At 40.1% G+C, this 14294-nt stretch overlaps 1 protein-coding gene across 3 annotated transcripts in view; it reads right to left on the reverse strand.

Moving 5' to 3' along the window:
• Window positions 1–14294, reverse strand: part of srgap3 (SLIT-ROBO Rho GTPase activating protein 3) — a 55242-nt gene that overhangs the window by 10115 nt on the left and 30833 nt on the right. Inside the window, exons 5-12 of one of the 3 annotated variants that reach the window (XM_005741389.1) lie at window positions 9483–9668; window positions 7539–7667; window positions 5063–5284; window positions 4884–4985; window positions 4071–4268; window positions 3847–3931; window positions 2012–2039; window positions 222–252 (exon numbers count right to left, since the gene is read on the reverse strand). In XM_005741389.1, coding sequence (XP_005741446.1) covers window positions 222–252; window positions 2012–2039; window positions 3847–3931; window positions 4071–4268; window positions 4884–4985; window positions 5063–5284; window positions 7539–7667; window positions 9483–9668 — 981 coding nt within the window. Of the gene's footprint in view, window positions 1–64; window positions 253–728; window positions 832–2011; window positions 2040–3846; window positions 3932–4070; window positions 4269–4883; window positions 4986–5062; window positions 5285–7538; window positions 7668–9482; window positions 9669–14294 lie in introns of those variants that run through there. The other 2 variants (XM_005741388.1, XM_013912982.1) reach the window with 2 other exon arrangements.

Consider the following 14294-nt stretch of genomic DNA (forward strand, 5'->3'; position numbering starts at 1 on the left):
TATCTATCTATCTATCTATCTATCTATCTATCTATCTATCTATCACATAGTATAATAACAAAAAAGCAAAACATGACAAGACAGAAGTAGTCTAATACCAAAAACTGCACAAACAGTTGTGAAGACTTATAGCATGCAGGTAGAGCAGAAGCAGCAGCAAATAAATGGCTACTATTAGTTCGGAAGTTTTAGTTTGTCATGTTCCCTCACTATGGCAGTACCTGAATGCGGGCGCGGGCATTCCTTCTTCCTCTGGGACAGAAAGCAGCAAAGCACAGAAGAAGAAGAGGAAGAAGGGTCAACAAAAAGGTTAGAAAAGCTCAACTGAGTCCTTTGCAAGTTAAAAGCAAATTACAGGGACTGGTCATAACACAGCCTTAGAAATGCAGTAAGGATTGGGTGCAGTGAGGGACAAAGCAGACATACTGCTGACTCCTGCCTCAGTCCAACAAAAAAAAGAAAGAAAGAAAAAAAGCCAGAGATGGTAAATTGTTCTGGAAGGAAATAAAGAGACAGCTGACTGCCGCTCTGTCTGTCTGCACCGGCAGAACCGTGGAAGGAAGGAAACGGATTAGAGGTTAAACAGAGGCGTTATATCATGATCAAGGGCAGCTGGAAGAGGGAGGAACAGAAGGCTAAAGAGGAAGAGAACGAGAGCGAAGGCTCTAGCTGCCTTTCCCTCCTGCTCCACAGGGACCGCTCGGTCATACACCACCACCAGAGGGTACCTTGATGAATGCCTCCATATTGCCGTTAAACAGCTTATGGTTATACACGGAGCGTGGCCTAGGCTTCCGCATTTTCTGTGGTTTAGGGGGAAGGGTGGGGGGCCTGGAAATGACGGACAAAAGGAGAAAAACAAACAAAACAAAAGACCACATTGTGTGAAACTATAGAAAAAATATGGTTCAAAAGCAGGTATTAAAAATCTGGCTCTAAAACAGAGCTTTATCATCTGTTTGATTGTGGTAATACAAACCAAGCGGTAGAGTAAAAAAAGGGCTTGAATGCAATTTCCATTTCATTGCTAACAGTGGATTTGGAAGACCAAGACTGGAGTATAATTTTTTTTAAATGCTTAAGTGCAAGTAAGAGAGAAGTAATTAAGTTTCCACAGTTTATAGTTAATAAAAATACAGACCTAGAAAACCAAATGTGACATGTGATTATACAACCAACTGAATGCCTTTTGCATCATCTTTAATATTATGTGAACACTAATGAAAATGACACAAATTGTTTTTGATGTCATTTTATTCAAGAACATACTAGGACAAACTAAAGGAAAATCCTGAGGCCTCAATTCCCCGAAGTGGTGAGGGATCTTTTCCTCTTGTAGGGAAGGATCACTGCAAATCAGCACAAAGCTGTTTTTGTCCTGATGGTCTCTTCCGATATTAAAGTGCCCCATTCATGGGGCACGAGGGGTCACAGAAGTGTGATGAGTGTAAAAGTACAAAAGCGAGCTTCACAGTATGCAAAACCTTAACACCAATGCATCCTCTTCAAAGCACAAAATGAGGGAATATGTTTTAGCAGAGTGGTATTCTCTCTGTTGGAGTTACTGAGTGGCTGTTTAGATATTGGATTTTCCTTAAATTTCTCATCTGTCATTAAAAAAATCATCAAAATGCAAAATCTGTTATATCCATTCACATACATAACAAAATCATATATGGCCACAATATACCCACAGAAAGATGGAAACAACCTTTTGGGTAAGTTCAGCAAGATGCAAAGAAATATCCTTTTAATATTTATAACAATAAACAATATGTTTTAAAAAAAGCAACTTGTACCTTTTTTGCAAATGTTAAATACTTTCATGACTACATAATACACGCAGACATGTCATTTATTTTTCCGGTAGGAATTCTTTAAAAACATTTTCTTTTCCTTTCTTTTCTAAAGATGAATTAAATATCTTGAATTCTGAAAAGAGTGGAATAAGCAGGTGTTTTGTGGCAGAGAGTCAGAGATTAGAAGCAGCTCGCTTCAAGTGCAAGCTTACCTTGTTGTTCCGCACTCAGCTCTTTCCCCTGCGAAGGAAAAAGACACACACACACACACACGCACACACGAGGGAGATGTTATATACTGGTTTCTTTCTGGTACACATTATACAGACTCCAGTCAGTGTCCAGCCTCACTAAAGGGATTCATGACAAACAACATCGCCATTGAGGGCTGGGTGAATAAAATGGTGCTAACACCATTCACTGAAAAAGCTCCTGAGCAGTCGTAGCTAAAGCCTCAGGGGAGCCAGAGGGCCCTAAAGGGTTACAGAGCAGAGAAATGAGGGTGGCAGCTGCAGTGTTTGTATGGTGGGTAGGGAGGGGTCCTTCAGTATTGAGACTGAACAATGTCTTTGCTGGCTCACTGAGCCTTTTGTTATAGGTTTTTAACCACACATGCGTATGCTTATCCTTGCATTCTGATAAACCTAAGAAAAGGAGATATCATGTAAAGAATTATTTAAAAAGAGAAGGATAACAATGGCATCAATGAGAGCATTATTTATTTATTCTATATTTACTCTGACTAACAAAGGAAGAAAGAGTGAAGGCTAACTAATTGCTAGCAGGTCTTTGGAGCATTAAAGTGAGGAACCAACAGTTAGCCTGGTATGAAATCATTCCACTGAGTGATAGACCTCGCTACCTTTGAGCAACCTTGGAATTACAAAGCAAGCATTCCTCACTCAAGCATGAGCGAGAAACTCTAAATTGATTTTTGATTCCTCTGTGACATATCTATTCTAAAAAAAAAAAAAAAGTGACAAGAACAAATCATATTTTACAGAATAAGGAAATTGGTGAGTCTTTATCTGGAAAAGAAGGGCTGGCAGATGTCCCAGCACAATCTTGTCTAGTGCCAACAGTTGACATTATGTTTTTATTAATACATGCAGCAAGATGTAAACGCCATGTGGCACTCACCGGTCTCATCTCGTTCCCCTCTGTCATGCTCCCACGCAAGCGCGCGTACACAAACATACACAAACATACACAAACGCGCAAGTCTTGGGTGTGAAGCAACGAGCTAATGAGCACGACTCGGCCCTGATTGATCACCTGAATAATTAAACATGGGTGGTACCTGGAGGCGCCATATGCTCTGCTCATACATTCTCTCAGCTGCGACACCACGGACATTGAATGATAATGTGATTGTTTATGGGTATAAGAGTGTGCAGATGATTGCTTGCCACATGACTTGAATGTAATCACAGGAACAATCTCAGGTCCTGAAAATATAATAAATGCTTAAATAATGAATATAACCTGAATATAAGTGTGAAAATCTATGCATGGACGACTCAAGGCCTCAGCTGGCTGCACCTTGTGTCCTTTCCTATTAGTTGAACCCCTGGTGCAGGAGCAGCTGCAGATATGGGCCTCAGTTTGGTCCTGCTGATTGATTGGGCATAAACTGTTCACAGCCGAGGTGACAAGGGGACCCTTGGGGAAGAGGGGGAGCCAAGAAAACCTCTCTCTTGCAGCCTGGAAATAGAACCCCCCCCCCTGCGGCTACACCATACAGAGACTAACTGGATAATATTTTAACCACTGGAGATAAATAGAAGGTGGAATGAATACCTTAAAGTGGATATGGTCTGCTCTTTCGGGTGGTACTTTTCTATCTGAATATCAGCTCTTACTCCCTCTGCTATCTTTAAAAAAGTGTCTGGTGTCTTTGTGGACTCTGATACCTCGCTTCCTGATAGCTGCACCACTATAACCCCGAAATCAACAGTTTTCTGTGGGTCATTACTCAGCAAAACACTAGTTCATGCACATGCCATTACCAGACGCCAAAGAGAAATCAAGAGAAAGGGATTCTTACCTTCCCCCAGTGTCTGCTTCAGCAAGTCATGCTTGGCCTGCAGCTTAATGATGAGGTTACTACCATTCAGGTACTCTTTGAATTTCTAGATGGAGATGTGAAGAAACATTTCAGTACCATTGAAATCAGCTTAAATGCTTTTTCCTCTGCTCAGCTGATAACTGATGGCTTTATTTTGAAAAGGTGCTCAGAGGCCATGACTTTGGACCGAGAGATGAACTCACTGAAAAGTAGAACATTTCTGTCTCCTGCTGATTCGCTCTCCTCTTGGCTATATTGAGCTTGCTCATGTACGTCTCAGAGGCCACAGATTTGATGGATTCAGTGGAACGGCTGTGTTGAAAGGCATCTGACACGTCAAAGTCCTCCACTGTCAGCATGTCCTGCAGTGTTTGCATGGTGGCATCCAAAGTCTTCCTCACCTGGAGAGATAGCAGGGTCACCCATAAAGCATTACATCGTAACCTGTGCTGCCCATGTATTTTGTTTTGCATCAGAATATGAGTTGAGAGCAGGCTACAGGTCAAGCATACATCAGGCCTAGTCATGAAAATGAGGAGTGTCTGGCACAGATACAAACTGTTCATGAAATTATTGAGAGAGGCTTTTTGTTTAGAATTGAGATTGATAAAGCCCATTTCCCCTAATGGCATTCATTATCTTCCAGAACACAATTCACTGGGAGACAGGGAAGAAACAGAGCTGTTGGCGCTTGCAATTTAAACAGTCCCTGGTTATTATCGCTTCCATTTCCACCTTTCTGTCGGCATTTCTTAATGAGAAAGGTCTCTTTTCATCTTTTCATCATATATAACTTCATAGAAAACACAACATTGGCAGTGTGACAATCTAAATATATTCCCAGCCCCTGCAGAGAGAGGGGTCATCGGAGAGTAATTGCAATGAGAACAGATGGTGATGTGGCCATCCTGCTCCGATGGTATGATGGCCTTGGGGAAAATGAGAGAGGGCTTTTTGTTTAAGAGGGGGAGGAGAGGGCTACTGGTGCTGGACAGACACAGCTCATAGGCCCTCACCTCCTCATTTTCAATTTTTAGTGTTGCTAAGCGAGACTGCAGTTGATGGTAGCGCATCAGAAGTTCGGTCTGAACCGGCTGCTGGGCGCTCACTTGGCACACCTGAGGGTGGAGAAAAAACAGGTTAGAAAGGAATAAAAAAAATAATAATTAAACTGCAATATTTTCTAGCATCTCACCTCATCTCCCATGTGTGGCAGGTATTCAAAGCGCATTGGAGGACAGAACACCTGGTTATGCATATCCATGATCTTGTGCTTGTCACTGCGGGAGTCCAAGTTGTCCACTGCATTCTCCAGGATGTCCAGTCCCTCGTGGCGTGATGTCTCCAAGTTGTACTCCGCAGACAAATAGGTCCTTAGGGTGCGTGCCAAGCTAGCATGGTAGCCCAAGTCACAGCACTGCAGAGACACAATACTAGATTAATAACTTAGAAATAAACTGTAGTTGTTAGCAAAATGGTAAAAACAAAAAATTAGTGGAAAAAAGGAACCACTGCATGTGGTCTGTAACTACAACTGAGTTTTCACAGTAATGCTAAGTGAAAAGTTCCCGTCTGAAATTGGATGTAGTTAAAAGTCTGCTAACAATCACAGGCAACAGCAATGCCATGATATACTGACCATGATATACTATTTAATTGTGCTATAAATTAATACGCCAATATATGTGAAATAATAAGAATGTAAAAGTGAAACATTCAAGTCTAATTATATTCAGTATTTTTTCAGTTATTTATTTAATAGACTAAATTCCAAAATTATAACCTGATACAATAAAAAAAAAAAGAAGTACAGTTCATAGAATTACAGCAGCTAGCACAGTAGGACATCAGGGATAATTAAAGAGCCTTATCACACAGAGCTGTAAGAAGTAACCTAATTAAGAAGAGAATAGTAGAGCAGAGGTTTAGAGGGAGCTTGAGGCAACTGACAGCTCTGTAAATCACTAAGTAGACGCTCTTTAGCACTCTTTAGTACTGAGGAAGTAGTCTCTTCAGTTTGTGTGCTTCATTGCACCACTCAGTCAAACTGGCTCAGTAGACCAAACACTCGAGGGAGTGAATTAGCTTCTTTTTAACTAAGCAAACAGAGTCCTTACATCCATATAAAATCTAAATAAAATGCTACAAGTACTATTAACTCCCAGTTGCACCGCACTATAATCATAGGAAGAGTACAAAGTTTCTTATGTGGTGGGCTGTGACTCTCATATGACAAACTAAGCCTTTTTTCCTCTCACTTGATTGCAGCAGACAAACCAGTGGAGCTCATGATCCCACTCCTTTTAGCCCAGCAGGATTAAGGATGACATGGACTTTTCATTTTCTAGACACTGAGTACGCAAGAGCTGCCCAGCAAAAAGGCAGCCACAGCCACAAATCGGGTTCCCAGCATGCCAAAATACCACCATTGAGCTGCATATAGCCCAACAAAGGTTAAGCCACAAGTCATGTGTGTAATATTACAGAAATGCCACTGAAATCATGTCTTATCACAACCGTCCAGGAAAATGTGCATCCATCACCGTGGCTAATGTAGCTCCGTATGGTGAGCTGGCCTCAGGCAAAAATGTAACAAACAGGCCAGGAGCTCAGAGACACGAGGAAAACACAATGTGACCTTCAGATTTAGAATTTATATATTATATATTTATTTTTCATATATTTCAAATGTTGTTGGTCAAAAACGGTGATTAAAAGCTTCTTCATCTGCTTTCTGAGCCATAATGGGTAGCAGGTCACCCGAGGTTGAGAGGCTTGTGCCAGCCACATTAATTGTATTCATGCCTGCATAAACAGAGCCTCTGCTTTCACCAGCTGACTTTCACTGACTTCCAACCAACAGTGGTTTGTTAAACAAAGTCATCCTTTTAAATAAAGATAGTGAGACTGTCCAGCAAGGCTTTTGATTAACAATGTGAATAACTTTTAGCTTGAATTGTCAAAAACAACCACAGAAATCACATTTCGCATACTGCAGATGAGGAGAGATGGATTTTTTATCAGTGAAAATTGAGTTTTCATTTGTAATAAGTAAAGTGCAGCTGCTTAAGCTTCAGAAAGCCTGTGTTCTACATTATGATTCATGAAAGAAAAGCCCACAGATACCAGAAGAAAATGTGCCTCTGTGTGTGTGTGTATGTGTCTTTGTCCTGGGCCATGTATTTTTTTCCTGGGTGACAGTTAGAGGCAGACAGTTACAAGGACATGCTGTGCTTGTCCCAGCAAAGCTCCCAAAAGCAGCATCAACAAAAACAAATGAACCACAAAAAGACTGAAGAAGAGGAGAGCAAGCAGACTGAGCAGAAATAATTCTGTCAACACTGATGGAGCCCATTGAAATCATCAGTCAAAAATGTCCTTCTGCGCTGAAGTACAGAACATTGCTAAACTAGATTTAATGTCAACAGTTAGTCAGTAGCATATCAGTGTTAGGTTTGTTATTAATAACCCCCCCCCCCTCCCAAAAAAAGGTGCTAAGTAGACTTTACTCGGGCCAACAGAGCAGCTTGAAAACAAGCAGCTTACAAGCTAAGAGCGAATGAGACACGCGAACAGATGGAGAGAAAAGTGACAGTGCTACGGTGTTAAATCGACATCAGAAATCCCAGCTGACAGAGGTAAACAAACACATGTGCTTAGTGCATACTTACATCAATCATATCAGAGACGTCATGGATGTAATATTTTGCAACCACAGCATTTGTTGCTGCCAGGTTCAACAAATAGTCATTCCGAGCTTTTGTGCATTTCAGCTTATTCTCTGAATACTTGGCCTGCCTCTGGGGAGATAAGAGGAGAGAGCAGACAAAGGGGAAAAAACACATCAGTGCACATCACATGAGACAGGTAGAGATGGAAGAGAAAGTTTGGAGAAATAGGCTCTAGAGAAGCTAATAATAATATGTATTAAGTGGCACAGCCAGGCTCACACCTAGTTATTATGGCTGTGTGCTGCAGCCAGTTTGCCTAGCTCTGCATCAAGACCGAAAAACAGCAAAAACCCGGGGCTGGAAATTTAGGCCAATGTGAAAGTAGCTTAAATGGACCTTTAGGGGTTGTTACAAAAGTGAATCCCTCTGCACAGACTAATGTTAAAATAACAACATTTATGATACAAACAATCATATTTACATCCTGATACAAAATTATAGATTTCTTTTTTTGAAATTCACCTTTTGTAATGGTTTTAAGTCTATGGATACATATTGCTAACCAAGCATGCTAGCATTAACTAATAGCTTTACACTCCAAACATTTTCTGGCCACCACAAAAAAAAAAGGTATGGCTATATAAGACTAAGGCAAAGGCTTCACAAAAAACTAAACAAAAAACTAAAGGGTGATGCTACAATGATTGCATAAATTTTATAAATCTTATAGAATCTCTAATATACAGTTTATTGCTATTATTGCGAAACAATACTAGCTTGTCTATGTAAAGGGAACAAAACTACTCATTTCTACCTCAAAAAAGCACCAGTTATGATATTATTAAACCATTTCTCTATAAAAACAGACATTTTAAGATGTTAGGTATGAATATTTGTTTATATAATTGATAGCCACAAATACACGTGTTGCTTCTACCTGTTTACCATGTATACATCAAACAAACCAAACAGGTATTTTCAAATTTAGCTGACATGGTTTGCCTTTCTGTCGGCCTGTATTCCAGTGAAAATTTAAATAAATACCTGCAGTTGCACTCAGCACTTAAATAGGAGGAAAAGAAATGACACAGTGACATAATGTTCTGAAAACAGTGTTTTGTGTTTTTTCTGTTACATTATGCCGAAAATGCTGCAAAAACTTGTCTCACACCAGTAAACCAGTGATTCAGGCTCAACCCAGAAAACCACTGCTGCTGTTTGAAATGCAACAAAAGATTCACAATTATATTCTTTTTTTGTACTTTGCAGGGGCATTTTAGTTCTGATTTCACTAAGCCACTGTGATGCAAATTTTAGCAGGAAAAGACTTTAACTTTGCATTCCTTCGTCTTCCTCTTCCAAGTGTTTGCCGGTAGAATAATGAGACAAAAGTGTGGAAACCATTCACAGGAAAAAAACATAAATTCACCGCCACGTTGTGTTATAAATAGTCTGTGGCTTCCAAGCTAAGCAGCATCTCTGAGGATACCAGCCTGAGGATGGAGAAACACTGCCGTACTGACAGCCTTTTGATTTTCTGCACCTGAGAGATGATGGAAATTTCATTTGCATGAAGAAATCTGAGACGAAGATGCAGAATAAAAAATGCATAGGGGTATCTAAAGTTCAGCATGCTCCGGAGAGCCCAACACCGCTGGCAGGAGAAGACTTTTCACAAGCTAGAAATCTGAATAAGATGGAAAGGGAGTGGGGTTATTGGCCGAAAGTACTCATCTGGCTGCAGACCTACAGTATGCTCCTGAGACTTTCTGTCTAGCTGCTGGTCTACTCATCTCTCGATATTTCCAAGTACACCTGACAAAGAAAGCTGGCTTACCATTAACTGCTTAAAGGTTTTTCCTAACCTAAATGTAAAACTGATGATTCAGGATTTAACAGCACAAACAGATCTGAATTTATGTAAACATATATATATATATATACCTTCTCCTTCATCTTCTCGATTTTCCTGACGGAGCTGCGTCTCGGCTGGCGGTCTTCATGCCGGAGGAGGTTGACGTTGAGATCTCCCGACTTGCTGAACTGTTTCTCTTCCTGCTTCTCAGCGTCTTTCAGCTTGCTCTCTGCACTGATGCTCTCAGTGTGGTACATGTGATATGTTTTCATCACCTGCAAGAAGCGTATAACAGATGATTTTATGTGGCTGAACATCACAGCCTTTTACAGTATTAGTTACAAGCTAAACGTACAGAGGTTTGTGGGTAACAAATACCTGACGATACTTTGGTTTTATATTCCAGAGTACCCTGTATTTTCCTCTTGCAGCTGTTTTTTAAATTCACAGTGTAAACATTATTTATTACTGAGATCTGCACCACTCTCAATATTACTTTTTACTCTTCTTGAACCTCATTTTTGCTGTTTATTTTCTTTGTTTTTTGCATTCACAGTATAAGACCTTCACCATGTGCTTGTGGCACTTTTACATTAACAATGCTTTTTTTTTTTTTTTTATTGTATTCTGTACTATTTTTATTCTTTATCATGTTCCTGTAACACAGTAATTTCCCTTGTGAGATCAATAAATCTTATCAGTGAAGGGCGGGTACACTGTGGACGGCTAACTGATCTATCGCAGGGTTAACAGAAAGAGAATGACAAACATCCACACGCACATTTACACTTATGGCCAATTTCAAATTGCTAATTAAACCTAACCTGTCTTTGGACTGTGGGAGGATGCTGGGGTACTCAGACAGAAGCACAGGGAGAACATGCTGAGCTGTCCAGTGGATTCAAACTCTGGACCTTGTTGCTGAGAGGCAACAGTGCTGGCTACTGGTGCCATGTTATTAAACAGAGCAAATAACTCTCAGTATGAGCTATTTACCATTTAACATTAATTAATGATACAGTATTAAAATGTTAATTAACACCCTAGATAAAATAATACAGCGTGAGTAGTAATAGTATGTATTCATCTGTATTTTTAATCACATGGTAAATGGACTGGTATTTATATAGTACTTTCTGCTCCATCTGTGCCTAAGTACTTTTACCGAATTTTCACACTCACACGGATGAATCAGGGCAAACTTGGGGTTCAGCACCTTACTTCAACGCACAGTTTGGGGGAGTCAGTAAACAAAATCTTCACTGTCTCTTTACAAAATCTGGTCTGATTTTAGCCTTTTCGTGGTGGTCAGGAGGATCAGTTTGGGTCATCAGTACAGAAGTAACACAGATGTTACTACATGTGGAATATTTTAAGTGGATCCAGAGCCCCAAAGTTGTCTGTGGTTTAGACTTGGCTGTCAAATCTCCAACTTGCCCCCTCTTCCCCTCCTCCCCTCCTCGCTGTAGCTTTCCTGGCCTGTTTCCTACAGTAATTCCTCATTACCTCATCCTTCTACATTTTCAACTCTTTGGAGAAGCAGAATGACATTTTATTCTGTCTTCCCTGGAATTAGTGTATCTCTTCACTTTGATCTCTACTTAGACACTTAAACTTTTACACCCCTCTCCCCTTGTTCAGCATGATGGGGATACGACCGCAGTGGCAGAAAACCCTCATTAGACAACGCAGGAGCACCGCTTGTCCCTCTTAACTCAACACAGATGCTTGCTGAGAGTCTCTCGGAGGCCCATTCCTAATTCTCTTAATGAAACATCCATATGCCAATTGCAGCTTCAAACATTTCACCCATTAATGATTTCCTATGAACACCACAGGATGTGAAGCAGTCAGCATAAACAGTTATTTATTTGTTTCCTGCAATCAAGCAGCTCGATGCTGTGCTTAAACAGTGGGGTTCTTCTTTTCTGCGTGAGAACTGCACATCAAAAGCACATGTTTGCTGTTGGGTCACTTACAACTATAATCTTTCACTGACCTCAAATGATACTAATGTGACTAGAGAGCAGTCTGTCCATTGGAAAATTGAAAATGTAAACTTGTAAACTTATATAGTGCATTTCTATGCTAATTGAGCAAAGTCCTTTCTTACTACAAGTCTTAACAAACACAATTGCTGTTTTTTCTATGCCTGAGTCTAGCACTGACACACTCACACGTCGACGGATGTATTGAGAAGACTGGTTTTTGAGTATTGTGTTTGCTATAGGTGTTTCAACATTTATGTTGTCGTTTAAGTAAGATTATTACTAATAGTTATTAAATATTATGAGCTCAAGCATGAAAAAGTAAGTCATGTTGCAGAAATCTGCAACATCCCTAGCACAAAGAGAGACCCACACAGGCACAGGAAGAAGACACAAACTCCACTTTGTTCTGTCAACTTCCTGCAGTGGCAGTACTATGCACTGCTCCACCACCACCACCACCACCATCATATTGCTTATATTAATGCATTAATGTGTAGGCACCATTTTACCACAGAAGTTGCTTATGGTAATATTATTTAATAATTTATTTAAATAGCACCGAGTGGTGAAGAGCTGTAAGGCAAACACCTTAGAAAAAATAATCCTACACTATTTTTGGAGTGTCACAGCTAGGTGTTAATTTAGATACTCACAGACAACAGAAATTAGGTTAACACTCCGTTCTTTCATATGCTGCCAAAACTATTTTCTGAACATGTGCTGCATTTCAAATTTACTTTGAAGCATCTGACTACAAGACCCGCAGCCAAAAACGCAGAGTCATTTGCAGGAAGACCAAGCTTCAGCTGTGCCTACAGGAGGTGTGTGCATTGTTGAGTCGTCTGACAACAACCTAGGGCTACTTAGCTTCAGAACCTCAGAGTCTCTGAGCTGGTGAAAGACACAGTCAGAGGATGACTGGAGTTTTTCACAATGAATGCAAGGCAAACCTCTGCAATGCCCAAATATTAACACCCACAATGATGTGAAAGACTGAGAAAATGAGGTGGTTCATCATGGGATGTACAGTGTGTCTTTGAAGACACTGCTTCAGCTGCATTTTAACATAGGTTTTGTCAAATACATAATGGCACAGTGCAATATGTCTTCTGCTGTTATTCATCTGTAATTGTTATCTAATTTAAAGACCTGGTTTTTCCCCTATGTCTATATGTTAAAACATAGAATGGGCAAGCATACTTTCTTATAAATAGAGGAATGAAAACTAGATCCAAACCATCACCTGTGACAGAACCTCAGAACCACTGTTGTTATATTGTCAGCAACAGAATAACTGTGTGAAACTAAGGAGCAGACATCAGGCACAAGGATCAGAAAGATAAGATACACTATAGCTCTATTTATCCCCTTGGGGATATTAAGCTCGTATACCAGGAAATTAACACAGGTACAAGCAAACAAAAGTAAATTTTACAGGGCCGAGCTGCTGAAAGCAATATCAGGAAGTGCACGACTCTTTAGGACAATCAGGCCCTTTTCAACATTTTTTATTTTAGGGTTTGTTTTAATGACAAATTGCAGACAACAGGATCTTCGAGTGCTTTTTTTAACTCCCATTTCAGCATCGCACTATATTTGAAAAACAATATTTTGAACAACAGCTTCAGCCCACAGTCATACCTCTCCTCCCCTTACCTCTCACCAAGCTGCAAGAGATCCAAATGGGATTTCACAGTTTTGTTTTAGCAAAATTTGTTTTGTTGGCAACCAGCAAAAGTGTTGGAAAATACCACGAGGTAACCACCATGTGGCAACGCTATTGATTTAGCTATTTTGAACAATGAAGTAACAAAGGTCTAGTCTAAAATAGAACAAAATACTGCTGCCTGTGGATCATCAAGATGGGAAAGAGACTGCTCTGTCAGTCTTGTAACCTTTAAACTGCCTTGAAAGTGTTTGCTACAGGTTGTGGTGATGAGGAGAAACCATTTCTAACACACCACTTTTCAGCTCTGAAATAAAATTGTTCTTTTAAATAAATGGTGGCAATGCAGAATGAAAACATAGACTGTATACAATGATGGTCATGGGCTTCAAGTCCAAAAAGTGAAGCCAGTAAGAAAATGACTTTAATCTGAATCTTTTTTTAATGGCTAGCACGTCCATGATGAGAATCTCCTGTTCCACCACCTCTCAAGGGTGCTCTGTTAATTGAAATCATGTGACCGTCGAAGCCTTTTGAGTACAGTGAACTCTTTGCCATGTTCAAGAAACTAGTTTGAGATGATTTGAGCTTCGTGACATGGAAACATTTATCAGAAGATCAGTACACTGTAGCCATAAAGGGATGGACACCGCATTAATACTCAGGTTGTCTTTGCTATTTAAACGATGCTCAGTTGGGCCCAAAGTGTGTAAACTGTTACTGTTGTCTTCCTTTTATCTCAAAGCACTCTAACCATTCTCCTTTGGCATCAACAAATTCTCTTTAAAACTTGTAAACTTTAGAGTTGGCTGCATGGGAAAAACCATCTGGCACCAACAACAATGACACGTTCAAAGGAATTTAAATCACCTTTCTTCCCCATTCTGATGCTCAGTTTGAACTTCAGCAGGTTGTCTCAACCACGTCTACATGTACACATGTCTACATGTCTAAATGCGCGGAGTTGCTGCCATGCGATTGGCTGATTAGATAATTGCGATAACGAGTAATTGACCTATCAAAGGTAATACCAAAATAAAAAAAGATTTATACCACCAACAAACATTTTCCTGTTGAGTTTCTGTACTTAGTCACTAGCCTCATAAATTAATTTCAGCGATTTCTAAACTATGGTCCCATGTTGTTCCTAGAGTATTTAAAAGTAGAATGGGAGGGAGAGCCTTCAGTTTTCAGGCCCCTCTTCTGTGGAACCAGCTTCCAGTTTGGATTCGGGAGACAGACAC

The sequence above is a fragment of the Pundamilia nyererei genome, unplaced genomic scaffold (assembly GCF_000239375.1).
Source record: "Pundamilia nyererei isolate P.nyererei 1_Seehausen unplaced genomic scaffold, PunNye1.0 scaffold00110, whole genome shotgun sequence".
Classification (NCBI taxonomy): Eukaryota; Metazoa; Chordata; class Actinopteri; order Cichliformes; family Cichlidae; genus Pundamilia; species Pundamilia nyererei.